Source organism: Baudoinia panamericana (genome assembly GCF_000338955.1).
Source record: "Baudoinia panamericana UAMH 10762 unplaced genomic scaffold BAUCOscaffold_2, whole genome shotgun sequence".
NCBI classification, from domain to species: domain Eukaryota; kingdom Fungi; phylum Ascomycota; class Dothideomycetes; order Mycosphaerellales; family Teratosphaeriaceae; genus Baudoinia; species Baudoinia panamericana.
The window spans coordinates 713,449-741,363 of record NW_006911258.1 but is presented as its reverse complement, the minus strand read 5'-3'; the positions used below and the strand labels follow the sequence as shown (position 1 = coordinate 741,363).

The 27,915-nt window shown below is 54.8% G+C and overlaps 12 protein-coding genes across 12 annotated transcripts; 10 read left to right on the top strand and 2 right to left on the bottom strand.

The window, feature by feature from the left end:
• Nucleotides 1-99: 99 nt before the first annotated feature.
• Nucleotides 100-4,518, top strand: BAUCODRAFT_349155 (uncharacterized protein). Its single transcript, XM_007675130.1, has one exon. The coding sequence runs from the start codon at nucleotides 261-263 to the stop codon at nucleotides 4,122-4,124; it is 3,864 nt and encodes a 1,287-aa protein (XP_007673320.1). The 5' UTR covers nucleotides 100-260; the 3' UTR covers nucleotides 4,125-4,518.
• A 129-nt stretch (nucleotides 4,519-4,647) lies between these two features.
• Nucleotides 4,648-5,310, top strand: BAUCODRAFT_30162 (uncharacterized protein). The gene has a single exon (XM_007674765.1). The coding sequence runs from the start codon at nucleotides 4,700-4,702 to the stop codon at nucleotides 4,934-4,936; it is 237 nt and encodes a 78-aa protein (XP_007672955.1). The 5' UTR covers nucleotides 4,648-4,699; the 3' UTR covers nucleotides 4,937-5,310.
• Nucleotides 5,311-5,731: 421 nt separating this feature from the next.
• Nucleotides 5,732-6,790, top strand: BAUCODRAFT_348615 (uncharacterized protein). The gene has a single exon (XM_007675129.1). The coding sequence runs from the start codon at nucleotides 6,034-6,036 to the stop codon at nucleotides 6,421-6,423; it is 390 nt and encodes a 129-aa protein (XP_007673319.1). The 5' UTR covers nucleotides 5,732-6,033; the 3' UTR covers nucleotides 6,424-6,790.
• An 869-nt stretch (nucleotides 6,791-7,659) lies between these two features.
• BAUCODRAFT_30156 (uncharacterized protein) lies at nucleotides 7,660-10,272 on the top strand. Its single transcript, XM_007674764.1, has 2 exons — nucleotides 7,660-8,114; nucleotides 8,174-10,272. The coding sequence occupies exons 1-2, from the start codon at nucleotides 8,022-8,024 to the stop codon at nucleotides 9,791-9,793; spliced, it is 1,713 nt and encodes a 570-aa protein (XP_007672954.1). The 5' UTR covers nucleotides 7,660-8,021; the 3' UTR covers nucleotides 9,794-10,272.
• Nucleotides 10,273-11,130: 858 nt separating this feature from the next.
• Nucleotides 11,131-13,930, top strand: BAUCODRAFT_30153 (uncharacterized protein). Its single transcript, XM_007674763.1, has 6 exons — nucleotides 11,131-11,551; nucleotides 11,681-13,414; nucleotides 13,464-13,511; nucleotides 13,570-13,601; nucleotides 13,654-13,800; nucleotides 13,899-13,930. Exons 1-5 carry the CDS (start codon nucleotides 11,437-11,439, stop codon nucleotides 13,756-13,758), a joined length of 2,034 nt encoding a protein of 677 aa, XP_007672953.1. The 5' UTR covers nucleotides 11,131-11,436; the 3' UTR covers nucleotides 13,759-13,800; nucleotides 13,899-13,930.
• A 637-nt stretch (nucleotides 13,931-14,567) lies between these two features.
• On the bottom strand, nucleotides 14,568-16,927 carry BAUCODRAFT_348787 (uncharacterized protein). Its single transcript, XM_007675128.1, has 4 exons — nucleotides 16,829-16,927; nucleotides 16,746-16,763; nucleotides 15,184-16,671; nucleotides 14,568-15,122 (listed from the first exon to the last, which is right to left on the bottom strand). The coding sequence occupies exons 1-4, from the start codon at nucleotides 16,845-16,847 to the stop codon at nucleotides 14,989-14,991; spliced, it is 1,659 nt and encodes a 552-aa protein (XP_007673318.1). The 5' UTR covers nucleotides 16,848-16,927; the 3' UTR covers nucleotides 14,568-14,988.
• A 430-nt stretch (nucleotides 16,928-17,357) lies between these two features.
• On the top strand, nucleotides 17,358-18,221 carry BAUCODRAFT_145133 (uncharacterized protein; the record flags this gene model as incomplete). Its single annotated transcript, XM_007675127.1, has 4 exons — nucleotides 17,358-17,364; nucleotides 17,418-17,676; nucleotides 17,731-18,153; nucleotides 18,206-18,221. 4 exons carry the CDS (start codon nucleotides 17,358-17,360, stop codon nucleotides 18,219-18,221), a joined length of 705 nt encoding a protein of 234 aa, XP_007673317.1.
• Nucleotides 18,222-18,841: 620 nt separating this feature from the next.
• On the top strand, nucleotides 18,842-20,836 carry BAUCODRAFT_63253 (uncharacterized protein; the record flags this gene model as incomplete). The annotated part of the gene is made up of 1 exon (XM_007674904.1): nucleotides 18,842-20,836. The coding sequence occupies one exon, from the start codon at nucleotides 18,842-18,844 to the stop codon at nucleotides 20,834-20,836; it is 1,995 nt and encodes a 664-aa protein (XP_007673094.1).
• A 580-nt stretch (nucleotides 20,837-21,416) lies between these two features.
• BAUCODRAFT_63743 (uncharacterized protein) lies at nucleotides 21,417-23,000 on the top strand (the record flags this gene model as incomplete). The annotated part of the gene is made up of 2 exons (XM_007674926.1): nucleotides 21,417-22,472; nucleotides 22,524-23,000. The coding sequence occupies 2 exons, from the start codon at nucleotides 21,417-21,419 to the stop codon at nucleotides 22,998-23,000; spliced, it is 1,533 nt and encodes a 510-aa protein (XP_007673116.1).
• A 486-nt stretch (nucleotides 23,001-23,486) lies between these two features.
• On the top strand, nucleotides 23,487-24,542 carry BAUCODRAFT_145130 (uncharacterized protein; the record flags this gene model as incomplete). Its single annotated transcript, XM_007675126.1, has 2 exons — nucleotides 23,487-23,636; nucleotides 23,688-24,542. The coding sequence occupies 2 exons, from the start codon at nucleotides 23,487-23,489 to the stop codon at nucleotides 24,540-24,542; spliced, it is 1,005 nt and encodes a 334-aa protein (XP_007673316.1).
• Nucleotides 24,543-24,971: 429 nt separating this feature from the next.
• Nucleotides 24,972-26,111, top strand: BAUCODRAFT_145129 (uncharacterized protein; the record flags this gene model as incomplete). The annotated part of the gene is made up of 2 exons (XM_007675125.1): nucleotides 24,972-25,217; nucleotides 25,278-26,111. The coding sequence occupies 2 exons, from the start codon at nucleotides 24,972-24,974 to the stop codon at nucleotides 26,109-26,111; spliced, it is 1,080 nt and encodes a 359-aa protein (XP_007673315.1).
• A 206-nt stretch (nucleotides 26,112-26,317) lies between these two features.
• On the bottom strand, nucleotides 26,318-27,634 carry BAUCODRAFT_63157 (uncharacterized protein; the record flags this gene model as incomplete). Its single annotated transcript, XM_007674899.1, has 2 exons — nucleotides 26,318-27,267; nucleotides 27,397-27,634. The coding sequence occupies 2 exons, from the start codon at nucleotides 27,632-27,634 to the stop codon at nucleotides 26,318-26,320; spliced, it is 1,188 nt and encodes a 395-aa protein (XP_007673089.1).
• Nucleotides 27,635-27,915: the final 281 nt, after the last annotated feature.

Sequence of the window (27,915 nt, the reverse complement as noted above, 5' to 3'; positions counted from 1 at the left end):
TGCATTCGTAATGCCACCATGACTCGTGAAGGTTTCAGGTTGATCCGCGGGGAGGCACGCGGCTGAGAGAGATCGACGTCAAAGGCCGAGGGGTCGGTACCTGCGTCCTGCCCTGCCAGCTTCCAACTTGTTTTGTTTACAGTTTACCATTCTGCCAAGCGCCGGTCGCTCAACACATCCAGCTCTGAGGAGTGCATCAACGATGCAAAGACACGACACGTCAACACTTATTCACGACGTTGGAACAAAACGAGTGTGAAATGGAGAAGGCAGCGACCAAACAGACCTCTACGAATGACACTAAGAACCAAGCAGCAACACCTGCCCGTCTAAGTACGCCAAAGGCGCCATCTACGACGACGTCTACGACGACGTCTACGAAGACGAGCGCGCTTGCCGCTCGGACGACTGGCAGCACCATTAACAAGCCGCCCACGCGACCAACTGGCTCCTCGGCAAGGAAAACGCCGGTTCGCTCGTATGATGATGCTGCCTCAGTCACATCTGGGGATGGCGACGAGAACAGACGACCGCCAAGAAAGTCCACTGTTGGTCGTGCCAGCACGAGACGAACCACTCTCGGCGGCAGTGCTGCCACAGTGCCGCCCAAGCGACCAGCAGCTGCACCACGGACTAATACGGCGAGTCCCACGACTTCGAGACCTCCTACCACAGCAACGCGGCAGACAGTGAAGTCGCCAACGTCATTCTCGTCCGTGTCAACGAAGAGCAGCGGCAGCGTAGCCCGATCGCAACTGACAGGTACTATCTCCGAGGAGCCGGAACTGGAAGCCGACGATGGAGCGCCCTCGGAAGCTGGTACAGCACGACACCCTTCGCCTCCGAAGTTGGAGATACGCTCTACGAAGTCTGAAGCTCCGGCTCCCAAGCCACAAGCAGTGTCAGACAATGAAGCAACGAATCGACCTAGACTGACTTCTCGACACTCGCGCACCCAGTCTGCAGTGATTGGCCGCCGCCCAATGACGGCACCCACGCCAACATTAACCACCCACGAGCAGAGCATGCGAGAGATGGAAGTTATATCGAACCTGTTACGTGAGAGTACGAAGCGCGATACGATGTCTGTCGAAATCAAGGACCTGAGAGCGGAGATAATCCGACTGGAGCAGCAGAACCACAAGCTTTCCGAAGCAGTAGCGAAAGGCGCGCTTAAGCACGACACAAGCGCAGATGCGGCGAAGGCCAGAGCCGAACTTAAGGTGATGCTTACGAGCCAGCACGAGGCAGAGATGGAGAAAGTGAGCAAGGCACACAGAGCAGCGATGGCTTCACTAGAGTCTACACACGCGGAAGAACTCACCAACCTGCGCACTGAGTTGGCGACCCAACGTAAGCAGTCCTCCCGCCTCGAGGGTGTCGAGACAAAGATCGAAGCTGTCGAAGAGGCGTTGCGCGAGAGCAAGAAGCGCGCTTCGCACAACGAGCACGAGCTCCACCAAACGATCCAGCAGAAAGAAGCAGACCGCGACAACCTCGCGCACGTCATCGACGACTTACGGCAAGAGATCGACCGCTGTCAGATCAAGTTGAACGAGGATGTGGCAAAGCAAGCAAAAGAGAGGAAGGAGGCGCAGAAGCTCAACGAGCAGTTGCGTAAGGAACTTGAAGAAGAGAGGCGCAAAGCCAAAGCTATTTCGGAGCAGTCAGCGCGCGAGAAAACGCAAAGCGACGACCAGTTCTCGGCCAGCCTCAAGGAGGTACGGCAACAGGTTGAGGAGGAGATGGAAAGGTTGCGCCTGGCTGCAAAGCAAGCCGAACAGGCGGCAGAGAAGCTGCAAAGAGAGCTCGATGATGTGCGAGCAAAAGACAGCGAACACTTTGAGAAGCATCGTGTGGCGCTGGATGACTCTGCAAGCACGATCCAGAATCTGCAAGACGAAATGCGGAAGCTGAAGGATCAGCATCTTGAGAGCTACGAACGACAGCGTCGACGCGCCGACGACAGCGACAGCACCACGCATTCGCTTCGCGCCCAGGTGCAGACCCTGCAGCAGATGCACAACAGCAGTCAGCATAATAGTGAGGAGCTTTTGCGGAAACATGAGAGCATAGTTGATGAGCTTCAAATTCAGATAAGCCAGCTTCAGCAGGGTGGCACCGAGAGCAGCCAGGTTGTGGAAAGCTTGCAGACACAGTTGCGGGAGCTGGAGCAGCTCAGCCACGACGCTCAGTCTGGGCACGAAGCCGAACTTACCGACCTCAACACTGTAGTCGAGAGCCTGCAAACCGGAAGTAGTAAGCTTCGACAAGAATACGCAGCATCTTTATCAGACAAAGACCGCGCAAGAAGCGAATCCAAGGCAATAGCCGAACAACTGCAGACTAAGGTTATACAGCTACAGCACGAGCTTGAAGATGCACGCAAGTCAACAGAGGAATGCTCGAGGAGCCTGCACGAAACTATCGCGTCGCTGAAGCAGGAAAGTGAAACGCTTAAGACCCGGAACGAGGAGCACGTTGCAGCCAAAGATAGCGAAATTCGTGAGCTCACACAGGTCGTAGGATCGTTGCAGCTGAAAATGGGCGAACTCCTGTCTCAAGCAGAGGACGCAAGCTTAGAGTGCGAGCAGCATTCGAGGGAGAGCGCAACTGTCATAAAGACATTGCAAGACGAAATTCAAGCGGCGCAACACAAGCTTACAGATGCGGGAGACAAGCGAGATGCTTTAACTCAGCACGTGCAAGCCTTACGAGAGACTCACGAAACGCTTGCGACGAAACACAAGGACTTGGAACGCGATCATGACAATCTCGCCAACAGCAATGACAGCCTCCATGAAAAGGTGGATGAGCTGCTGACGTCGCTCGCGGAGGCCGAAGCCGCCAGGCGTACCGCCGAAGCATCGCTGTCAAGCTTAAGAAATGAGACGGAGGGCTTGCAAAAAGTATTCGAGACCTTCCAGCAAAGAGCCGAGCAACAGGAAACCGAACATGTCCAGGCACTAAGCACGCAGAAAGGCGAGTTAGAGGAGATGCACTCGGCAGCATTGACCGCTCTGAGGGCCGATCATGCTATAGAGCTCGATGCACTGGAACGGCCAAGCGCGAACGAGAACGCCGCCATGGCTCGATTGCGTGACGAGGTAGATGCCCTTGCTGCAGAGAGGGTGCAACTACTTGCGAAGTGTGACGAGCACGAAGCCGCGATGAAGCAGCTTCAGGACTCTGTCAACCGGCTCAGACACGAGCACGCCAACGCCATCGGAGAAACATCCACCGCGCACGAGGACAAAGTGCAGGCTGTAATGGACCGTCATGCCGAGCAAATCGCGCTGATCGAAGAAGCGGCTTCACGACGCGCCGAAGCGGCTGGCACTGAACGCGACCGCGTCCACGAAGCCGCTCTCGCCGCCCTTGAGGCAGAGCACGCGGAAGCTTTGCGGAAAGCGACACGCTCTCCAGCAGTTCCTGTCGTGCATCCGCAGCATGAGCCTGAAACACCCGCGAAGGGCTTGTCACATATTTTCGTCAACCGCGCTGCCACTGGAGATGGAGAGGCAGAGACGCCGGCATTGACTGTTGAGGATGGCACGCCAGGATTGGCGGAGACACCGTTGGCGTATGCGTCGGAGGACGAGGTGCATTCGCCAACGCCGTTCTATCCCAGAGACGGAAGGCGGGCAGGCGCTGATCATCACAGTGATGGCAAGCGCAGTGAAGATGACCTAGAACGCCGAAACGTCGAGCTCGCGGCTCAATTGCGATTAGTCCAAGAGGAGTTGGCTCATCTGAAGAACGCGGCTGCGCCGCCGAAACCTCCTAACTCTTCGAAAGAAGCATTAACGAACATTAGAGATCCTTTTCTGGATGCCAGCACAGGAGTAATAGCTCGAGCAGTACAGTCAACTTCGACAAGCGGCATTTTCTCCCCCCGCCACAGCTACTATGAGCGGAGTTCTGACGCTCCACCAATGACACTTGAAGGCACGCTGGAAAGCATCCGTGTGCAGACAGAACAACTGCTGGAGGTCAACGAAGACTTCATGAACGAGCAAAAGCGGTGGAGTCGCAAATTAGGGCTGCGAAGAAGTCCAGGCGTCGGGAGAGCTAGGGGTTCGTTCACGGGATCAAGGACCTCGCCAGTGACGATTGCATCTTAGGAAGGGTATGGCATGATTGTTGGAGGGCATTGTGGCCGCGCTAGACGAGGATATTTCTGAACACCGCTCGTTTGGACGCCTGTTGTATCATGACACGCTAGAGTTCCAGTGTTGGAGTAATGTACGCCTTGGATGGAAAGCTCCTCCTGTGCAGCAGATACCATCGAAGCCAGTGTACTGCAAGAGCAATGCGAAGCATACTCTTGCCTCTTGACTGAAATGAGCACGCCAATCGTAGCTCTGAATACCGGTGTTCCCCCATTCCCTGGACGCAGGACTCGGCCCACGCCACCGGATTATTCTCATGGCCTGCAGCTTGACTGTTGTGCGATCTAATATGCAAGGGCGTGGGCGTACATTCAGACGTATGCCGGACCACGAGCGATGCAGTGATGCAATCAGTGACTATGTTCAGCATACAAGCGCACGTCTGCGATTACAAACTGTGACTGGCTAGGAGTGTGGTGGTCATCCCACGCCTTGCTCTGCAGGAGCGTTAGAAGTGTCCGCAGAGCTGGGAGCGTGGGTGCTATGACACTTGGCCTTTGACAGGCTTGGCTTGTTCATGTCATGCAATGGCAATACAGTGGCACTACGAAAGAGAAAAGGAGTCGCATACGGAGAATCAAATTTCTACATTGCCAGACACAGCCGTCGGACACCGCATGGTACATACTCCTACTTCGCTCCCAGAAACGACATTGATGTCGTTTTTGATTCGTCGATGTCAGCACTTGGTCGATAATGTACGAACGTTACACGTCCAAGCCCGGATCACGGGTTCGCGACTAGTGATGCAAGTCAGCGTTTGAGGCTGGAAAGCGAGACCCTATCTCCTGCGCCGCAACAGGTTGTATCTCACTAAGGAAGGGTGGCAGAAAGACAACGAGCTTCTGTGCGTCGATATTGAGGCGTACCGTATGTGTGACACGGCTGACGTCGGTCGTGTCACGAGGACGATCATCGGGATGGATTTCCCAGACCCAGAAACAAGGTCAGCACACCCCATCTCAAACCATGTGACATCTGCGTCCACGTTCCCGCTCTTCGCTTGAAGTGACGCCGGCAGGGGACGCAGCCAGTCTCCGGCTTCGAGGGCGCCACCTCTGATTGTGACAGCCCTCCCCAGCCGGGAATGCGCGGCATACGTTGAACAGACTCCGTTTGCGAGAGGCACCTGACCGCCATGCAGGGAGCCGCCGACATTTGCCATAAGCCCCTGTCGTGGGGGAGTTGGAGACCGGAGATGAAGCCGGGACGATCCGCTGCCTTGTGATGAGATTCGCGGCTTGGCCATCGCCCATCGGTGACGAACAGTGAAGATCTTCCTGCTTTCATGGAGGCGCGTCATGTGCATCGTCGTCAAGCGCAATTGGATTCGATCCACTTACGAGTGCTACGGAGAACGTCCTTACAGAGCATTAAAAGCATAGGTGTGCAGACCGGTTAATTCCACGGCTAAAGAGTTTCAGGCCCAGATCTACTTGGCAGGTACCTCAGACTCCACCCAAAGCCGCGCAGGCTAGAGGTATAGGTGGAGTACTTTCACGCCACAATGCGGGATTGCCTTTCGCGCCTGTCAATCGCTGCAGGATCCAGACTCCTGCCTTGAATCATTTGGGAGTGTGTAAAGGCACAATGGCAGGTTCATCGGGCAACGACGGGCGCGAACAGGTCGAGTGCAACAAACGAAGGATTATGCGGTGGGCACCAGATGACCGATGCGCTGGCAGCGAGAATGCACATAGTGGGCTGCGCGTGATGTGGTTCGTTCTTGGACAAAGGTTGGACAAAGGACTGCTATTCGCACAAAACCGTCACAGTTGCGACTAAAAGGCGTGGGCGTGTGCGAGCTGGTTGCGCATTGCCGCTGGCCTATGACATATCACATTCTAGGGAGAGCACCGCAATGCGATTTGCTCCTCCCACGCCGATGCCCGATGTATGTCACATTCATTCTGTGTTTGGAGAGCGTAGCCGGACAGTGTCGCTCGCAGGATCCCATCCCACGAATTCAATGAAGTCAATGACCTTGTCTTGTGCGTTGTCGAAACTTCCATGTGAAGCAGCATCAGCAAAATCCGCCAATGACAACGAGCAGTCGTCTCGCGTGCAGGCAGCGCCACATATGGGCGCCTGTTCCTCCCCAAAAGCATGCGTCGCCGCGCCGCTCTGGCAGCAGACAATGCGAACAAGATGTTCAACGTTCTGGACATCCCAGATGTATGAGAGACGATCTAGCGGAAGGAGTACACTAGCAGCAGCAGCAAGATGCCCCATGTCAGAAAGGATGGTGTGAGGGTCTCGACTCGAGGCATCCGATCACGAGTAATGGCCCAGATGGCAGGTTCCGCGCCATAGACACTTCGCCGTCCGCATCCCAGCCATGTGGTGAATTGCCAGAAATACACCGCAGAGGACCCGACAGCATCTTCGGGATGGCGCTCAAGTCCCGTGGGCTTGCAGCAAACCGCAGGCTGTACCTGGTTGCAGCACGTCGTTGGCGCATCTCGTTTAACATAGTAGCATTGCTGTACGATGCATGAGCAGATGACCATTCGGGCAAACCACTGGAGGAGAGGCGCAGCCTCTTTCAGCTACTGATGGGCAGAGTTGATGGACGAATCGCCGAGCCGCATGTGTCTTACTCTGAGAACAACGGCGTCGGTACGCTTCGGCCCATGACATTCACCAGCCGTCTGCGACATTGACATGACAGCGATCGAGAAGTGCGGTCTGCAGCCACCACTTCATCTCTATCTAGGACAAGACAAACACGGAGAGTGATCGTCTTGAGCCAAAAGGTCGGGACGCGCTTCCGCCGCTGAACTAATGCATTACGGGGGGGATTATGGGAGTGCCGACCCCTGGTTGCGAGGGTGATACCGCAGCTCAAGCGGTTGCGGTCAAGGTGCCTGCAGCGTGTAATCAGTCGTTGCGAGGATGTCCGTCTGACAGTCACAATTACAACATGGAGTGTACACAGTTACTTGCTGTACGCAGTTGCATCAGAAGACGCCACCTGCAGCGCTGATGGGCGAGCGGCTTTGCCCCCACGCTGCAAGCTGCAAGCCGAGGTACCTCGTCCCGATGGCAGATACCGAACTTGCTTCCGATTGCCCGTTTGCAAAGTCGAACAATACAGTTCAGGTGACACCTCCCAAACGAACGCTACTCTGGGGATTAACGGAAACAGCTCGGATAGGCTGGGTTCAGCAGCTAACGGACTGCCGTGGTGTTAATCGCGACCATCTTCCGGGAGATCTTCCCCTGCCCGTTAATGGAGAAGAGTCTCGTTAGAGCGTAGCATTAAAGTCTAGCAACGCCTACCTCCGTATGCGAATGATCAAATCCTCTGCGCGTCCTGGTCCATGCTTTTGCGGGTGGTGTGTTCCGGGACACTAAGCCCATTCTCCCGGAATGTTGGCTTTTGGTAGTAGATGCAAGCCCAGAAACAGGGCTGCTCTGGCGCGGCAGCGGTGGGACGCTTCGGTACTGCGCTGTCATGTCAGACCTGCGTGCTCTCTTTATGTAGTAGCAGCCTCCCTGTCCCGTTGCGGTGAATGACAAAGGCTCTTCTCCCACACCTGGCACCACCGTCGCTGCTTCACACGTTCACCGCCACCGCAAAACACGAACACGAGAGTATTCGTGCAAAAGCGGCGAAGTCGCTTCCGTGATCGTGTTTTAGCCGCGGATTGGAAAAGACACGGGCCTAATAACCCATTTCGAGAATCGCCGATGCGCAGCGCTGTACCTAAGTACTCCACAGCGTGGTGCTTGTGACGCACAAAGCCCGCAAACAACCCTTTGAAGAACCACGCGCTCAACACACCATCTGGACTGCTCTCTACCCTTATTGTCGCTCGCTATACGCGTGCGCAGATACCGCCCACGATGCCGTTCAGACCAGAACACTCGCTGTTGAGGGTGGAAGTCCCGGCGCTGCATACAATTGATACTAGTAGTGTGGAGAATCTCTTTGGAATGGTAGGTCCAACCAAAGGCCACCCAAATGTAGCCATGCGGACTGACTTTCTCTCTCGCAGTGGTCACTCTTTTCAAAAGCATCACATGCGATGGAGGACGGCAAGAGGCTGGAGAACTTGAGCTGGCGATTATGGAACCGAGAAACATTCTGTTGCGCGCCCGAGTCGCAAGCGCGCTCCACCCTCTCGCCACGATGTTCGTTCACGCCCAAGCCGAAAGCAGCAACGACCAACATTCCAGCAGTGCCGGAACTGTCGACCAGCTTTGACTCGGCAGTGTCAGATGACCTTAACGACGAAGACATGTCATCACTAACCGCCACCACAATTCCAAATACACGGCCGAAGCTGCGAAGAGACGACTCTACAAGCAGCACAAGCAGAGGTCGTGAGAAGCATATTACGCCCATTGACCTGGAGAAAATTGTCATCTCCATCAAAGAAACGAAGCAAATCGAACCGATCGAGCTGCCGATCGCGACGCCTTCCATGAGATTCACTAACCCACCTTCCACCCATACACCGCAGAACACTTCAAGCGACCGTCAATGTACGCAATCCTCGCAACAGGCCAATACATTGCCACAAGTAGAAACATCACAACCATCCATCCTGGAGTCTTCCGCATCTACCGTCGACACCAATGATTCGCAAACATCGCAGTCTCAAATTGTAGGCTCCGAGGACAGCTCCAGCACCGAAATGAGCACTCACAGCGTTGTCCGCGGCTTCGTGCCTGGTGGCGCACCTTCATCATACCGCTCACAAACCCATCTTGCGGCTCAGCCGACGCCGATACTGAAGACGTCGCCTCAATACCAGCAATCGCAACCTCCAAAGAAGAAGGCACCAATGTTCGTCATCGGCACCTCATCCGGCGATGACGAGAGCTCACTAGAAACACGGTACAAGAGCTCACTCTCCGACGGCTTGAGGCGAAATGATGGCAGCGACAGTAGCAATGGCAGCAGGAAGCAGACGACCTTTAAGGACGAAGTCGCAATCGGCAGAGCAGCAGAGCACAGCCCTGTATTCGAGTCGGATGACGAAGAGGACGAGATCTCAGAAAGCGCCATTGAAGAAGAGGATGACTCGTCAGACTGGGAAGATTCAGATGAGCAGAGCGGTCCGTCGTCGGTCAACGAGAAAGAGCTCTTCCAGCGAGTCGACTCCAGACCGAATCTGACCTCGCGGCGATCCCTTCTAACGACACTGATGCACGAGCCTGATCGCGCGAAAGCGCTACAAAACGCAGCTTCGAGATCCACTCCTGCGCTACGCCGCTCTCGTACCTCAACACCAAACGGACCTTCAGTTGCCGCCTCGCCAGAGCCAGGCGTGCAACTACCCATGCCTGGCACAGAGTCACGTCCTCAACCTATTATCATGACTACATCAAACACACATACACCACAGCTAGCTCTCTCGCCACGTACAACTCGTCGCAATATGCTCTCTACTGAACTGACGGAGTCTCTTCGCAAGAATCTCCTCTGGGAGCGCCAGCATCGAAGTACCGGCAATCTTGCAGCACTCAAGCGTAGACACACCGCCCAGGATATGACGAAACTGAAGCAATTGCCTGAACCAGTGGCTCTATCGCAAGGCGAGAGATTGAAGAACCTCAACAACGACTATTTCCATGCCGGCCTGCAGGAATATCATGCCAAAGGCTGGTGAACTACGTCAACATATTGTTTATTTCCTGCGTTCTAGCCATTGATCTTTGAAGGCGAATAGACTTCAAGCGACAGCATACAACCCCTGGATGGGTTCCAGAATAGCATCCTCACGGGACTGGGTATGGCGCATGGCTTGACTGGCCAGTTACGGCATTTCGGGGGCAAAATTGCAACTTTAAGATACCAGCATCGGCACTTTACAGTTTCTACGGCCGCTCACGGCTGCTCGCAACACGCATGGTTGCGCCGGCAGCCACAATGTACTACCAACAGCAGTATCACAACAAGTGAGTGTACTCATACTGGGCCGCACTAGAGAGACGACCAGCCATGCGGTTGGTGATCGATACTCAGGAGACGGCGCCGCAATGGATGAGTATGTGGCGCCACTAAGCTGCCCTGTTCGCATAGTAGATGGTAGCCAAACGATAATGCAAAGAAGCAGCGTCGAAAGGCACTGCTCTCTTCTCGCTCACACCTTGCCCTCCATTTGCAGTGTTCCAGAACCGGTGAGAGCATGTGAGCGCAGACCGCCCATTCGAGTCACTTTCAGCGTGCATACAGTGATTTACAAGGTGCAGCAGCCTTGCAGCAGCCTCGCAGCGCCAGCACCGGCGCTTCTGCAAGCCATGCAGCAGCCAGGATGAGCACTCTTCGTTCCCATTTGCCATTCGCAGTCAGCTGTCCTCTATCCTGCAACCGCGGTTACGGAGCACACAACGTTACAGCGCGCGGTACGACACATGTAACTCCGAGCTCACGCACGATACGTGGCCTCCGGTTGTTGGGATAATGCAGCTTAGTTGAACAGGCTTGCAAAATTCGCTTGCGAGAACGAACTGACCGAGCACTTACCTCAGGCTGTATTGACTGTTGTCATGTCCTTCCCACTCTGGTCCCACCGGGACCGTATTTGAACGCTGCTACTCCATGTCCATGCCTCGACAGCCTGCTGGTTCCACTTCGCCGAGCAGAGTGTTCACTATGGAGATGGGCCCGGTGGAGGACTTCGCCGCTTGCTCCACCCGGCACATCTTTGGTCGAAAACTTTCGGCTCGCGCTAGAAGACTGTCATCGGGCGAGTCCGGTATCGAATGTCCTCGTGAGTTACGCGTCGCTTACCTTGTGTCTCCTCAAAGTCTGATGAGTGGACTCGGCTTTACTGCGTTTGGCTGTCGCACTGACCGAAGCGTGCAAAGCCTTGATGCAAGCGCACCAAGCTCGGATGACAAGGTTCTCGCGTGATCCTGGTACGCACATGATATTTACCTGCCGCGTCCATGTATACATGTACAGTACATGTACATCCAGAGCCGAGCCTTGAAGTGGCTGAAGGTGTGGAAAGTGCTCCCTGACTCGAACAAAGCGCCACAGTAGAGATCTTGCTGCGCTTCTTCAAGACTTCAGCACCTGTATGCATGTGTGTGAAGACGTGGGACTTGAACAACACTTCGCTGCTTTGGACAAAGACGTCAGTCCTGTCGAATCCTCGTTTGCTTGACCACAATCGTTTGTGCCCTGCAACAGCAGACTCCTGATATTGATGCAGCGATCCATCTAGACACCCAGTTGTTGTCGCGCTTGTGTTGACGAGCATTCATCGACAACTGAGCGAGGATCACGCCGCGCCTCAAAGAGGAGATGGCAGCAGCCTCTAAACAAGAAATGACATCTCAAGACGAGGCTGCTTCAACAGCAACCTTGCCGAATTCGACGAGAAAGCCAAAGGTGTGCCATTTCTACAACACCAAAACCGGTAGGTGAGAGTTCCAGAACTGCTTCGTGGGCAGAGACATGCCCACCTTCTGCACTGAGCGGCCTTCTTATCATGGCAATTGCCCATGATTTGACTCTTTCTCTTCAGGTTGTTGACCTATACGCATAGGCTGTCGAGCAGGAAACGCCTGTCGCTTCCTCCACGTGCAAAACCAGGAGGCGCATGGCAAATCCCAACCGGTTGCTCAAGATGGCCAACCCTCAGACATTTGCACTGTGCCTTTCGAGGCGCAAAGCTCAAACCAGACTGTCACGCGGGCAAAGGTGGTTGCTAGGCCTGTACCGCAGGCAGAGACAGCAGACCCGCGTGCTTTCCAACTTGCGCAGATTCAGCGTCGCTTCAAGCCTTCAGTTGTTGAGCGCGAAGATGCTACGGTGCTTACGTTTGGCATGAAACCTTCTGATCCGGACTTTCCTTACGAAATTGACGAGCTTGAGTGTGTTCTTAACGTACCGAAAGTCTTTCCAGCTGCGGCAAAGCCGCAACTGCGAGTCGCTAACAAGGATATACCGCGCGGCTTCCAGATCAACATAGAGCGTGGATTCGACGCCATCGCTGTCGCTACGCCTACAGCTACATTGCTTAGCATTATGAACCGACTAGACCGGCAATTGGAGACGATTCTCGCAGGTCGCACGGCGGAGACTGTCACGATTGTGCCAAACAGGCTGCCGGTATCAGTCAAAATAACGACGCCAACCCCCATTGCTGATAATGTACGCAATGCTGAGCCCAGTGTTGGACAAATTAGACCAAGTGAGGAGGAACGAGCTGCCGCGCACGCAAGGCGTCAGGCTCATACTAGGCAGCTGGAGGCTCGCTTCAGCCGGCTACCGTCTTTCCACAAAAGTGCCGATGGTCAGCTATATACCCTGCCATTGCTCTCACAGAAGAAAGCTACGTGGCCACCCTCGCTGCAGGCGCTTGCAACTTTTGATCTGCAAGTCTCCCAGCAATACCCTCTTGATCCCGCAACAGTACGTCTAGTAACCGATAGCGAGGATGCCAGAAACGTTGAAGAGGCCTTCAAAGCCTTTTCCCGCGCCGCTGGTGGTCTTTCTTTGACCCAGCTTGCGAATCACCTCGTCCAGCACCTGCCGGACATGGCGAAAGCGCCAACAGCTAACCTCTCAGGGACTGCTCCGCTGGGAGTCAAGCAGTATAGTGCTACAGCCCCTCCCGTTCCTGAAGCGCAAGCTGAGCAGCAGCCTTTGGATTCTGTCTCAGCTGTCCCGCCACACCAGTCTGCCACAGGCGGAATCGGAGACCGCACACATATCCATATCATACCTCGCCCGCCCGAGTGGGGTCAGCAGCAAGCGGCTCATGATAGCAGCAGCGACGACGAGACGGACAGCGATGATTATACAACAGATGAAGCCGAGGAAGCTGGACATCATGACGAGCACGGTGACTCGTCTGCGCCTGCTTCGACTCCATTAGAACGTGGTATTTTGCTGTCATTCCCACACATGGAGCTCTATGGCATCGAGCTCCTGGAAATCACATCACTCTCTATAACGATCAAATGCGAGCGCTGCAAAGACACCATGGATGTCCAGCGTCTGCGCAGCTACTCTGGAGACGTAGCAAGCATGCGGCAAGAGACCTGCAAAAAGTGTGCAAGCGTGCTAGCTGTCGGCTTCAGAGCGGATTTGGTCCATGCCAATTCCGTAAGAGGTGGATATTTGGATCTCGACGGTTGCACCGTCATCGACATGCTCCCGAGCAACTTCACTCCCACATGTGCCGAATGCTCAACGGCCTTACCTGCGCCAGGTGTGGTCTCCGTAAGGGGCGACTCAAGCTTCGCAATCTGCAGAGAGTGCCACCGTAAAATGAGTAAGCCTCCCATTTAGCCGTTGAAGTTGGAATGGACTAACCTCCCAAGCCTTCCGTATCGTTGAGGTGAAGTTCCTGCAGGTCAGCGCAACCGCCAGTACGTATTATGACCTGCTCCGAATAGTGACGAAAGAAGCTGACGCGAGGGATTAAAGTAAGAGCAAGCAAAGCCTTTGGCCAAAAGAAGGTACCGTCGCCTGCTCTCGAACGCACATCCGACCCTTGCTAACAGTCCTCAGAAAAAGGAGAATCTCGGCATCACAGCTGGCACCCAGCTGCCCCGGCGCGGTCGCTGCTCGCACTATGCAAAAGTCTGCAAGCACAACCACATCTTGATCATATGATACCTTTGGCTGACCGCTTTGGCAGAGTTACCGATGGTTTAGGTAAGGCGCTGATTGAACCTCCCCACGCCGTGGCGAAGCGCCATCGTTGCTGGACGTGTCTGAACGAACAGTGCGCTAACGGAGCTGCAACCATGTAGATTCTCCTGCTGCTCGAAAGTCTTCGCATGCGACCGGTGAGTAAGCGCAGCGAAGCAATGGAGACTCCTCTACATTCCTGCATCCGGAGAACGAACCGGACATTGTCTAGAACCCAGTAAAACCACGACAGTAGCGCTGACATGGCGTCGCAGTTGTCACGATGCAGCTTCGGACCATGCAAATGAACACGCGAATAGGATGATATGGTAAGCGAGCAGCGTTGCATTTCCACCCCAGCCATATCAGGCTTCCGCGGACGTGCAGTTTCTGTACCGGACCAGTGGTCCGCATAATTCCACATTGCAGATTCGGACACAGATTTGGACTCCGCCGACTTGAGTAACTCTGCTGACGCACCTCTAGTGGTTACTGTAAGCTTACGCACACCCAACCCAACCGCACACGATTCGGCTACTGTGGCGGTGCTCTTTGCAGGCCCGCAAGCCTCGTCTCGGGGAACCACATACGTGTTGACTCATGTTCTAGGCTCTCGGGAACAGAACTTCAGGCCCGAAGACTGCGGTATCTGCCACGCAGATCTGGTCGGCAAGCGCGGCCGCGGCTTCTGGGAAGGTGGCAAGGGCACAAGGGATCCCGTGCGGATGAGCAGGAAAGGTAGGACTTCTGCTGTCCGGCACAACGTCAGGCTGAAACTTGTACTGACGCCTGGATAGATCCTCGAAAGTACAAGCGGAGACTTGGAACAAAGCCGAAGACGTGAGGGGCCTTGGAGGTTCGCCAGGCAATATAGGCCTTCGGCAACTGCATAGAAGCGTGTTTGGGGACCGTTTCCACAGTGCTTCGATCGCACTGGCGAGTACTCGAACAAGCTACGCTCAATATCGGAACGTGCAGACCTAATGATAAGTTCAATAGTGCCATGGCAGCTGACCACGAACTCGTAGATGAGTCTGTTCGGATCCGTTGTCTGACAAGGTCTGCGACTTCGACTTTAGTACATCGTATCTGTATCGCTCGTTTTACATATCGCATGCAGATGTCTATGCTGACGAAACGCCACGCTATGCAAACAGCCGCACCGTGCTTCCAGCACACAGCGAACAGCATGCTCATCTCACGCATTCACGTCTAGAAGTCGTTGTCGTCGCTGCCAGCAATGATGACATTGTTGACTTTTAGCACCATCCGACACAGCTGCGTCGCCAGTAACAACTGTTGCCGCTTCGAAATCAGCGGATCGATAACGAAGTGCTGCTTCATGTCTGCGCAATTCGTGTCAGCCTTGGCATATACCAAAACGCTCGATATGTGAAGCCGACTTACCATTGCTGCCGGTGCCCATACAGTCCACGCCCAACCTCCCCTGCCCTTCTCCCTTCCCTTGCCGCGCCTTAAGCTCCGACAACGACTCAATAGGCGACAACCCACTATTCTCCGCCAGCGCCATGGGAATTGCATCCAGCGCCTCCGCAAACGCGCGCATACTATATTGCTCCAACCCCGTCTCCCCCAACGCCGCCTTCTCCACCGCCAACGAACACGCGATCTCCGCCGCGCCGCCACCATACACAATCCGATTGTCCTTGACCAGATTCCGCACCACGCAAAGAGCGTCGTGGAGCGAGCGCTTGGCCTCGTCAATGATCATCTTGTTGCTGCCGCGAATGAAGCATGTAACGGCCCGGCTGTTGGCGCAGTCCTCGATGATGACCATCTTTTCCCGCGTCGTGCCGAACGACATTTCGCGGACTATGCCCGCTTTGCCGAGCTTCGACGCGGACAGGTCTTCAAAGCGCGGGACGATGCGGCCGTTGGTGGCAATAGCGATGAGTTCGATCTCTGGGCCGCCGACCCATCGGACCGCGGGGAGCTCGTTGGTGAGGAGGAGATGGTTCGCCTCGTCGTCGAAGCCCCATTGACAGATCACGACGTTTGCGCCGGTGTCTTTGATCTGCTTAATCATCTCGGTGAATTTGGCTTGTTCGTACTTTTGGAGCTCTTTGAACTCTGATACGCTAGTGATGTCCAGCTTGTGCTTCGTTTTCGGCTTTGGGGGCTCGAAGGCGCAGGTCAAGATGGCGAGCTTGGCGTCCTTCACTTCGCTTGGCATCTGAGGATGTGAAAAGTCCTTGTCGACCACCACGCCGTTGACGAGGATGCTGTCTTCGAGCGAACCGCCGACTTTGCCGTCGACCTTGATTAGTTCGAAGTCGACATCCTTCCGCTCGAGGTCGGCTACCGAGAGTACAGCCTCTACTGCCATGGCGGCGAATTGGTCGTGTGCTTTGGACACGATCTTGCTGCCCAGGGAAGTCTTGGCAACGCGGGATAGATTAGTAGTATCTTGTCTCGAGAAGGAGATGGTGTCTGATATCTTGTCCAGCTCGGCGACGGCAACCTCGCAAGCTGCATCGTAGCCGTCTGCTATCCGTATCGGATGGATGCCCTTGTCTATGAGCTCTGCGGCTTGCTCTAATAGTGCGCCAGCCAACACGACTACACCCGTCGTGCCGTCTCCAATCTCTGCATCCTGTGACTGTGATAATGAAACCAGCAGCTTGGCGATGTGGTTGCTAATCTCCATTTGCGACATAATGGTGGCGCCATCGTTGGTCACGGTGATGTCACCGTCAGGCGATATCAGGATCTTGTCCAGCCCGCGTGGCCCGAGTGAAGTCTTGACGATGGAAGAGACGGTTCGAGCGGCGAGGATGTGCGACTTGACCGCTTCGATGCCGTGACTGCGCTTCTTCCTGCCTTGATCGCGTACGATGATGAAGGGCCGCCCGGACTCATCTTTCGCTATTTGTGCTGTACAGATACGTTAGCGGACAAATCCCACAGCATGGCCAGTGTGGTACAGCATCGGTATAAATGGGCCATACCGTTGCTCAGATCGATCTCTGTACGCATCGTCAGCACTTGCTTGAGTCTATTACGTGTTGATGAATGGGCGATTGTCTCTTACGCATGGGACCTGCCGCCATCCTGACTCTGACACTCTCTCAATTCACCCCAAGCAATTCGTTCACTTTAGGCAACTCATTCACTGCCGACCGCAGCTTTGCCAGTATCTGATTCTCGTTCTCGTTCTCTTCCACATGCGAAACTCCTCTTATCTACAACAACACGACGAAGTCTTTGTCTCTCACCAGAGTTCTTTGCAGGGTGGGTGGTAAGGTATGTGTCCGCGCAAACAACACCATCTCCATCTCCATCTCGACGTCTCGAAAAATCCAGGTCGCGTGGAGGTGGCCCAAGCTTCCACTTCTACGCGACTGCGCTCCAATGAGCGCATCTTCTCCATCTCCTTCATCTACTCATTGAACACTTCACTTCACTTCACTTCTCTCGCCTGCACCAGCCTACTTCCCTCGCATCTCCGTCCTCATCATTGACGCCACGTATGAAGGACTAAGCGTAGAGGGCGTCAACGCGTCAAAGCTACCACAAGTGGAGCAACTGTAACCATCAAGCGCGCCAAAGCCCACACCAATATGCCACGTGAGTCTACCACCCGTCAGGTCCGCTCAAGGCGTTTACTGACTATCAGACAGCTGCGCTATCCGACGACGAGTTCGACGACGACGACGATGTCCCCGACCAGATCCCCGCGCGCCAAACAGCCAAGCTTGAACCTAAGCTGCCCGACGTTGACGACGAAGATGGCGAAGAGGATGAGGCGGGCGAAGAAGAGTACCGTGTGGAGAAGATAGTGGCTCACGGCTTCGAGGAGGACGGCTCAGTGAAGTACAAGATCAAATGGCTGGGTTACGATAATGAGGACGACATGACATGGGAGCCTGTGGAGAATCTGTATGGTGTGAAGTAGCCTTGGCTCCGTCATGCGAGTGCTGACCGTGACTGCAGCGAAGGCGCGCAAGACGCGCTCAAGGCATACCACAAGAAGATCGGCGGCCCACCGCAACTTCCGAGTGCCATGTTGAAGAAGGGCAAAGGTGGCAAGCGAACAGCAGAACAAGCCTTCGACTCTCCAGCTCAAGCGTCAAGTGGTAAGAAGCGTGGCCGGAAGTCTGCCAACGGCACTGCGGAAGAGCCAGTGGAAAGAAGCCGCCAGCTCCCCATCGGCTCCTGGGACGACCATGTCCTTCGCGTCGCATCTATTATCGAAGAAGCTCTCGAAACACATACCTCGAAGGGAGTGAAGGTCGAGAACAGGGAGCTCATCGGTCTCCTTATGTGGAAGGACAACGGCCCGAAAACCCAGCACAAGATGAACATATTACGAACGAAGTGTCCGCAGCGGTTGCTGGATTATTATGAGCAACACCTGTAAGTCCTCAACGTCCTCAATGGAATGGCGAGCTGCTAAGCTTTGCAACAGGAGGTTCACGGACTGATCGATGGCTGCTAGAGTCTTCGCGAAGGAGGAACTGTAATCGTTCACAATGGAAGCGATTCTCGAAGGAGAGAACCGGAATGAAAGCTACGAAGTTACTTCGAAACTCCCAGCGAAAAAGCTGGCGTTGTCCGGTACGCTCACAGCACAACGTTGTGCTTACAAGCAGGACGCGAACGGACGTGCGACACCATGAGCTGTTGCTGGCCTCGGTCGCCTTGCTGCTGCTACTGACAATGGCGACCTGCACGATCATGTCACATGCCCGTGTCTCCGGAGTACATTCATTCTCCATGCAGCATGACTCGCAGCACAACACCCGCGGCCAATCAGCGTTGTCAGACTTCCTCAGCAACGCCGAAACGGCAAAGTCGGCAACGCAATGCGCCGCCGGCAACTGCAGGCTCTAGATATGACTGTTGGTGAGTTACTTGAATATTTTTTGGTCTCACACGACTCCATACGTTTTCTGTAAGTCTTTCCATCCACTCTACAGGAAACAGAGAAGCATAGCATTTTCTTTCAAGTGTCGTGCGTGAAGCCGACATCGCTCGCTTTCCCCGCCACGTTTTGGACCCATGGTATCTCCATAGCATTCTCCATAACAGCGCCTCGGCTCGAATGCGTGGTCAGCAAGACGATGACACTTCCACGAAAGTGCCGGCTTCCGCGTATCCGGAAAGAGAAATAGACAGCGCGGCTACTACACTAATCGCCAGCGCAGCGTCGTCGAAGTCCCACAGCTTCGATGAACGGCGCAAGTATGCGGATATAGAGTTGGAGAAGTTCGACGCAAAGACCCTGCGTCGCGACGAAGCGGATGAGCGCTTACTGGACCATGAGGACGATGACGATGAAAGGCATGAGCACACGCTCGCGGACGAAACGGCAACCTTGTTGAACACCATCCCAGAAGCGGCCGAAACGGCACGAGTCGACGAAGGGGAGCCGCCGGCACCACCACCATCGACCGACAAGAAACGAGATGGACCGATCTCATGGTCTGCCCTCCCGGCGAAAGACCAGCTTGCGATCCTCACGCTCGCACGGTTGGCCGAGCCGCTTGCGCAGACGAGCTTGCAGGCATACATGTTCTACCAGCTCAAGTCCTTTCACGCTCCCGGTCAGCCTCCGCCGTCCGACGATACCGTCGCAAGACAAGCGGGCATCCTCTCCGCCTCCTTCGCTGGCTCGCAGTTCTTAACAGCCATCATTTGGGGTCGCCTCGCTGATAGTGCTTGGTTTGGCCGTAAGCGCGTGATCTTGATTGGCGTACTCGGCACCGCAATTGGGACCGTAGGTTTCGGCTTCTCCAGCAGCTTCGCAATGGCGGTCTTCTGGCGATGCATGGGTGGCATGCTGAACGGGAATATTGGAGTCATGCGGACCATGATCAGTGAGATTGTGCGGGAGAAGAAGTACCAGAGTCGTGCGTTCCTGCTCATGCCTATGACGTTCAACATCGGCGTGATTATCGGACCGTTGCTGGGTGGGCTGTTGGCGGATCCAGTGGGCAGCTACCCTCATCTGTTTGGTGAGAATGGAGGAGGCTGGTTGCGGACCTGGCCGTATGCGTTGCCGAACGTGGTGAACGCTGTCTTCTTGTTCTGCGGCGCCATGAGCGTGCTGCTCGGTTTGGACGAGACGCACGAGTCGCGCAAGGATAAGCCGGATTTCGGCCGTCGGGTCGGAAAGTGGATTGCTAGAAGTGTGTTCCGACGGAGACACGAGCAAGCGTACGAAGCACTTGCCGGGCACGAGACTGCTGCGGAGGATATCGAGCTGGAAGCGGCGCGCATTAGCCACACCAAGCCTCCTCCGAGTGTTCGCCACAGACTGCCATTCCGCCGTATCTGGACTACCAATGTGCTGTTCACCCTTGTCGCTCACGGCTTACTGGCTATGCACGTCGGTACCTTCAACAACATATGGTTCGTCTTCCTCTCAACGCCTCGCTATTCGCCAGGCACTACGAACAACGACGGTAACAGCACGACGCTGCATCTCCCGCCGGGCTACCACCAACACTTACCCTTCACTTTCACCGGCGGCCTAGCGCTGCCCCCTCCCAGTATTGGCACCTCTCTAGCGATCCTCGGCGTCATCGGCATTAGCTTGCAGCTTTTGCTCTACCCAACATTGAGCTACAGACTCGGCACGCTTACAAGCTTCCGCGGCTCGCTTCTACTCTTCCCCTTCTCGTATCTACTCGCGCCTTACCTCGCCATGATCCCATCCATCAACCCGCCACCCGGCCAAGCCAGTGGTGCGCTAGTCTGGATCGCAATCACGGTCGTGCTGCTGATTCAGGTGACGGCGCGGACATTCGCACTGCCTTCCACCGCCATCTTGGTGAACAATAGCTCGCCTCATCCGTCTGTCCTGGGTACAGTGCACGGGATTGCGCAAACGGTGAGTTCGGCGACGAGGACGGTAGGCCCGGCCTTGATGGGCTGGATCTATGGGATTGGCCTTCAGCATGGCGTTGTTGGCACGGCGTGGTGGTCTATGACCGGTATCGCGGTTGTTGGGGCTTTTGCTTCGTTGTGGGTTAGGGAGGGGAGCGGGCATGAGATATGGCTTGAAGGGGAGATGGAAGAGGAGGGGAAGGGGTAGCTTGAAGGTATCTGTCTATCTGCCTGAAGCGCTCTGTGTTTTCGCGTCTTATACATTTCCCCATACCCCGTTTGGATCTTGGTCTCGCGCATCTGGAGCGATGAATGAGGGTTGGGTTCAGCATGACCGTTTGGCTAACAACGGGTTCCAACGGTCGGTCGCACCGAAACATCTTGGCGTCTTTGAGATGGCATGCAGGCGGATCGTCGGTGGCGCACGACCCCTCACACAGCTCGCGTGCCCGTTTCAACACGTCCATTATTGCACTATAAAAAGCAATCGTGCTTCATATGGTCATCACTACGCTTTCGACGGCGAGAGCTCGAGCACGAGAAGACATCCAAGCACTGTCGTCACTGATAAGTCGAGATAGCGTCCGCTAGAGCCATTGGCAGGCCCTAGCGACATCGGCAACTAGCACCGGGTGACTCTTTTGCGGCGGCATGCAGAGTTCACGATGCTGGGCAAGAGCGTCATCTGGAGGTCGCGGAGCTGTTGTTTGACACGACTCGGTCTCAGACGAAGTGCATATTCCTCTGCATCACCTGCTGTTCTATTCAGTCGTGGACGTGCTGCCACCATGCCCTTGAGCGGACCCTTGGGATCGCTACCTCTTCCGTCATTCCTGGAGAAGCGCTTCTTCTCTTCAACGCCGCGGATACGGAGCTTGAACGTTGACAACATCAATCAGAATGTGCGCAAAGCACAGTACGCCGTGCGTGGCGAGCTGGCTATCAAGAGCGAGCAGTACCGCGCCCAACTCAACAAGGGTGAGGGCAAGGACCTGCCGTTCGACTCTGTCATCAGTGCAAATATCGGCAACCCGCAGCAACTAGACCAAAAGCCCATCACATTCTTCCGACAAGTGGCGAGTATACTGGAGAACCCGCTGTTGCTGGAGCAGCAGGACGTCTTGGAGAAGCATGCTGGCTATAAAAGTGACGTGTTTGGGCGCGCGAAGAAGCTGTTGAAGGATGTCAAGAGTGTAGGCGCGTACTCGGCGTCACAAGGTGCGCCTGGCATACGACAGAGTGTGGCCGACTTCATTGAACGAAGAGACGGGTACCCTGCAGATCCGGCCAACATCTATCTTTCTGCGGGAGCCAGCTCTGGTGTCAATACCTTGATGAACATCATCTGCTCGACACCTCAAACCGGCGTCCTGGTCCCTATTCCTCAGTACCCACTGTACACTGCCACCTTGACTGTACTAAATGCGAAATGTGTTCCGTACTACCTGCACGAGGAATCGAATTGGAGCACAGACCTTGAGGGTATAAGACAAGCACTCCACCAAGCGCAAGATGAAGGTATCGATGTACGTGCTATTGTGGTAATTAACCCTGGTAATCCCACTGGCGCATCTTTGAAGCCGGAAGACATTACCAGCGTGCTGGAGCTTGCAGCAGAGGAGAAGCTTGTTTGCATTGCAGATGAAGTGTACCAGACAAACGTCTTTGAAGGCAAGTTCCATAGTTTTAAGAAGGCTCTTCGAGATTTGCAAAAAAGCGAGAAGAACAGCAATGGCAAGTTCAGCAACGTGGAGCTCGCAAGCTTGCACAGCATCAGCAAAGGCATGGTCGGCGAGTGCGGTCACAGGGGTGGGTACTACGAGATGGTCGGATTTGATCCAGAGGTAAGTGTTGCTGGCGTCGTCCACATGTGCGGTGCTGACGATATCACTTAGGTTATTGCACAGGTCTACAAGTTCGTCTCTATCATGCTGTGCGCTCCAGTTATCGGGCAATGCATGGTCGAGATGATGGTGAATCCACCTCGAGAAGGCGACCCTTCATACCCTCTCTACAGGGAAGAGTACGACACTATTTACAAGAACCTCCTCGCTCGGGCTCAAGCGCTTTACAAGGCTTTCGAGGAGATGGAATGCGTTTCCTGTCAGTCTCCACAGGGTAGCATGTACCTCTTCCCATCCATCACCGTGCCTCCGAAAGCCGTGGAAGCGGCGAAGCAAGCGGGAAAGAAGCCGGATGATTTCTATTGTCTCAGACTCCTGGATGCGACGGGCATCTGCATTGTGCCTGGTAGCGGGTTTGGACAGAAGGATGGCACGTTGCACTTCCGGACGACGTTCTTGGCACCTGGTACCGAGTGGGTTGGACGGATTACAAAGTTTCACCGGGAGTTCATGGACGAGTATCGGTGATGCTCGTCCCTGCATGTTGGTCATCTGTCTCAGCTTTGGCGTTAACGGCGTTGCTATTGCATAGCGGGGTCTTTGCGCTCGTCGTGTTCTTGTCTGGACGAATTACGACCGAAGGGCTGCGATATCTGGTCCGGATCTGCGACCGGATTCCCACCGATATGTACGCTGACATTCCCATACGACCTGGAGGAGCTGGGCACGGACTAGTCGAATAGAAGTGCCGTTGCGTTGTACGAAGGCAGGCCAGGCAAGCATGTAGATCCCCGCTTCTTCACGCAGTCTCGGCAGATCCTGAGCATGGCCGATTACCCGATCTGGGGCGTATTAGCAGCACGACCACATGTACATACAGTAAACTCTGGACGGGCACTATGCTTCTTGTTCTTCGTATAGACTACTTAGCCATAGCGCAAACACGACGCGCCTGAGCCAGTCTAATTCATCGCCTCAATCCCAATCACTGCTACGACATACACAACGTCCATCATGCCTGGCCTACTCAGTCAGTCACAAGACCCAGGAGGTTTCTTCCAGGTCAAAGGGCTGCACCCAACGTTTGGTGCAGAAGTCCACGGTGTCGACTTAGCAACGATCTCGGATGAAGCCTTTGCGGAATTGCTCACTCTCATGGCGAAGGTAGGTACGCGTTACAGTAAGCTGCAGACTACCGCTCAGTCCCTCTTATAGTACGGCTTCCTTGTCCTCCGAGACACGGGTCTAGACGACACAACACACGTCGAGTTTTCGCGCCGCTTCGGCGAACTTGACGACATTCGGCCCTACATGACCGGCGGTCGGAAACCGCGCTACGAGTACTACGAGCTCTTCGACGCAGGCAACGTTGACGCCGATGGCAAACCGCTTGCTGTGGATAGTCCAAGGTCTCACTACGGCAAGGGCAATGGCTTCTTTCATGTCGACAGCAGCTTCAATCCTCGACGCGCCTCCTACTCTCTCCTGCGGGCGTGCCGTCTACCTCCACCAGGTACGGGCGGAAATACCGACTTCGCGGACAGTAGGACGGCATTCGACACTCTGCCTGACGAGCTCAAGCAGCGCTTACTAGACAACCACTATGCTGGCTGCCATTCATTGCATGCAAGTCGCAAACGCGGATCGCCAGAGTTCTTCGCCGACCTCAAACCGGAGGACTTCCCCATGCATCGGCATGCACTCGTCCAAGTACATGAGTCATCTGATCGTATGAATCTCTACATAGGCGCTCATCTCCATCATATTAACGGTTTGTCCGATACCGAGAGCTGGCAGTTGATTTGGGCACTAACTGGGTGGGCTACGCGACCGGAGAATACGGTAAGTGTGGAGTGGGAGAATGAAGGCGATCTGATCATTTGGGATAACCGGGCTGTTTTGCACCGTGCGGCAGGTGGCAGTTATGAAGGTAAGTATGCAAGAGATCTGAGACGTACTACGGTCCATGATGCTTCCTCAACAGCCTGGGGGCTCAATGAGCAAGTGGATACACGGCCTGGGTTCAACAGTAATGGAAAGTCGCAGACCGCTAGGGCGCTGGGGGTTTGATTACTGCAGTACCATGGTCGAGGACTGATAGCTACAACGTAGGTTGCACCCTAGGTGTTCTGTACCCACGTCGTTGGAAAGCCTAGGTCGCCAAGTCTTGTTGAACAAAGGTATCAAGCACTGAGGTAGGGCTTGACTGACATCGGGAGTTCGTGCAACAAGGTGAGTGACGATATCTACTTACGATGGTTGACCGCGGTCAATGCGAGTCCTCTGGATACGGATGCCTAAGGACAGGTGAATGTAGTGTTGTGAATGACAGCTGTGTTGCGCTACGCAGCCCAGAGTCACTTGACCTGATAACACTTTACGAAACTGCTTATCCCCAAAACGGACGTCTTCCAGGCTCTCGATTGCTGCATTCGATCTCCACGGCAGAGGAGCCAGAATCGATAAATCTTGAGCCAGCCGCAGCCGCGCTGGATAGCCATGTGGTCCGTACTCGTGAGCAATAAGCAGGCGACGAAGCGCAAGATCGACGATGTCGGTGAAGAAGATGTGTCATGCAAGAAAGCTGCTCTCGAAGTAGAGCGGGTCGAAACCAACCGGATCAAGGAAGCTTTTGAGACATGGCAGTTGACGCATCAAAGAGCTTTGAAGGCCGACAGACAATATGCTGTTGATCTGCAACTCGCCTCCAACCTCAACTCAAGCGGTCAGCATCCAGAGCTTGCGGTAAGCATTTACGGATTTAGCTACGCCTATGAGATGCTACCTATGCTGATCTGTTTACAGCGGGAGCACAATACCAAGGCTAGGGTCTATGGCAAGCCTCGACTACTCGCCCTGCCAGGGATTGCGCGGAGCAACATCATCCGGCACAGTGTTGTGAAGAAGACCGGTATACTGATCGCAGCCAACGATCCGGAATCGGATGCCGAGCCTTGCCTTATGTCTCTATGCCAGCAACTCCGTACTGAGGCGAGTCCGATATATTACCGAGAGAACAACTTCGTCATCTACATCCGCAACTACGATATCGACTCCCTACTACCATGGCTGAAGCGCGCCGACAGCTTCAGGGATGGGGATGGGACACGATTCCACGTCAATGGAGCCATGGAGCTGGTCGGCGGGTATACGAGGTGCAATGGCATTATCACCATCCACACAGACGGTCAGCCGCACTGGGCTAACCTCGTAGAGTGGCTACGGCTTGCCCATGCCGGCGAAGTCATTCCATTGTGCGACAACTGCGAGGCTACCGGTTCTCAGATAGAACAGGTCAAAGGCGCCTTTGACCACGTTATGCAGGCCACGGCAAGCTGGGAAACAGTCGCAGAGGGTCTCAAGGGTGTAAGGCGCATCCTAGGTGCAACCAATCAAGGGTGGTGGGTGGATCACACATCATCCACCCCGACTGACATTCAGTCGGGCTTTGATGTCGAAGAAGAAATTAGGCCAGGGCTCCCAGTGGCGACGCAGACCAGCTTCGTGACTGCGCAGGAGCCCACCCGTATTATGCCAGATCACGGCTTGGGTGACGTAGAATACGAATCGCCTGGACTTTCCGTGTCTGAGATGGCGGACGACTTCGACTTCGTCGACCATGCGAACGGCATATATTGATCAGGATTTGCCATGGGATGAGGAAACGGTAAGGTTCGGCGTAGCGACACGGCAGGAGTCGTTCCCACGGACGGTTGCGAATATTGATGGAGACCTAAACTGTATGCTCGCAGCATGAGGCTGAGTTGCTGTCATGCAAACAGGTCGCTAGAACGCTTCGAAAAGTCATGTACTGTCATTCATGATTACATTCGCTCTGCTGGGCTTCAAGCATGGGTCTTGAAAAGCATGCGCAGGCCGCTGGGCGCCTTCGTAGCCTTCTCTCTGCTCCCACTCTTGTTTTTGCTACTGCTGCTCCTGCTGCCGTGCGCACTGCCTGTTGACCTTTTTCTGTGCTTCCTACTTCCGCTCGTCGTCTTCGGTTTCAGCTCAGCTTCTGTTAAGCGGCCTTCTTCAATCAACGTCCTGGTAGCCACCGGCGTGATGAACTCGCCGTCAACGCTAGTGCAGACACTCTCGGCTTCAGCTTCGGTAATGCCGCGCCGCCACAGCTCAATTCGATCAATCTCACGAAGCTCATCCATCTCTGACACCTGGCTCGGGCTGTCTGGCTCGTTGGCTACAAGCATGGGTTCGACGCGCGAAACACCGTCGATCAGGCGCCGCTCGTCTTTCTTTGCTTGAATCTTCTTGATGATCTTGTAGCCGCCGAATGCGATTATCGTAACGCCGACGCCGACACCTACTGCGATAGCAAACTCCGGGCTGGCAAGAAGAGCAAGGATGGCAGGAAAGGAGCCCTTCATCGACATAAGAGCACCTGGGGCAAGCTTGGTGGCGAGATTACTGATCTCGCCCAACGTCAGTGCCACAGCGGCGAGGTTATCCGGGTTCTTTTGCAGGTTTTGGATAATGGCAGTGGCGGAATGTTGCAAGCAATTGCACTCGTCCAGCAAGCGTTGTAGACCGCTCATCTTCGAGCGCAGCGCAACCTCATCGTCGTACTTGCGCTCTGGAAGCGGCGGTGGTAGCTCACCATAAGCGAGATCCATGTCTATACCATCGTAGCTGGCATTTCGAGAGTGCAGCACTGGGCGGTGGCGATGGAGCTCTTCGAGGTCTGAAGTGTGTCTTCTTGCGAGCTCGCCTATCCGCGGTTCTGCCGTTCCGAAGTCACTCGTTTCACGGCGCAGCGGTGATGGTCGATGCGAGCGCTCTGGCGAAGGCAGTTCGTTCGTGTAGAAGCTGTCAGAGTATCCGCGTTCGACAGGCGGGCGTTCTACATGAGGTTCAGGAACTGGCTTCCGTCTCACGACATTGCTGCCGTCACGCCTGGTCCTAGAACCCTGCCGGGAGCTCGTACGCGCTTCCAAGTCATCCGCCAAGCTCAGTGCTTCCAGCTGTCGCCTCGCATTTCGCTCGCCACTTCTACCGGCCTGGTCGCCCCTCCGGAAGGCGAGTAGCTCCGCTTTCTTCTCGTTGTAGGCACTCCTAGCCTCATTCCACACATTGGCAAGATTCTTCGATGTTTTCACAACCTTGCCGGACTGGTTCACAATCGTGATCGTCTGTCCAAGCACCATGACTGGGCCTATCGAACTCCAACTTGACGTAAGTATGGTGATTGCCCAGAAAGCTCCTGTTGTCTCTCAACTTGGTGCGATGCGACTATGCTTGTACAGTGTAGTTACTTGAAAGACTTGCTATAGTCGTATGTACAAATCGGTGGTCCTAGTAGGGCTCGTGCGCCCAAAATTGACAAAGCTCGGATTCGAACAAAGATCCTTTATCAGACAATGGCTGCGCAAGGTGAGGAAGCAGAATCGAGGAAAAGGGCGCCGGGATAGAGTATCACTTCACAGCC

Bases quoted from the DNA above. Each gene is read 5' to 3' on its own strand.
- BAUCODRAFT_349155 (XM_007675130.1), top strand. From the start codon at position 261: ATGGAGAAGGCAGCGACCAAACAGACCTCTACGAATGACACTAAGAAC.
- BAUCODRAFT_30162 (XM_007674765.1), top strand. From the start codon at position 4,700: ATGGCAATACAGTGGCACTACGAAAGAGAAAAGGAGTCGCATACGGAG.
- BAUCODRAFT_348615 (XM_007675129.1), top strand. From the start codon at position 6,034: ATGCGATTTGCTCCTCCCACGCCGATGCCCGATGTATGTCACATTCAT.
- BAUCODRAFT_30156 (XM_007674764.1), top strand. From the start codon at position 8,022: ATGCCGTTCAGACCAGAACACTCGCTGTTGAGGGTGGAAGTCCCGGCG. The intron at 8,115-8,173 runs GTAGGTCCAACC...TCTCTCTCGCAG, and splicing joins TGGAGAATCTCTTTGGAATG to TGGTCACTCTTTTCAAAAGC.
- BAUCODRAFT_30153 (XM_007674763.1), top strand. From the start codon at position 11,437: ATGGCAGCAGCCTCTAAACAAGAAATGACATCTCAAGACGAGGCTGCT. The intron at 11,552-11,680 runs GTAGGTGAGAGT...CTATACGCATAG, and splicing joins TTTCTACAACACCAAAACCG to GCTGTCGAGCAGGAAACGCC. The intron at 13,415-13,463 runs GTAAGCCTCCCA...TAACCTCCCAAG, and splicing joins AGAGTGCCACCGTAAAATGA to CCTTCCGTATCGTTGAGGTG.
- BAUCODRAFT_348787 (XM_007675128.1), bottom strand. The intron at 15,123-15,183 runs GTAAGTCGGCTT...CGAATTGCGCAG, and splicing joins TATGGGCACCGGCAGCAATG to ACATGAAGCAGCACTTCGTT.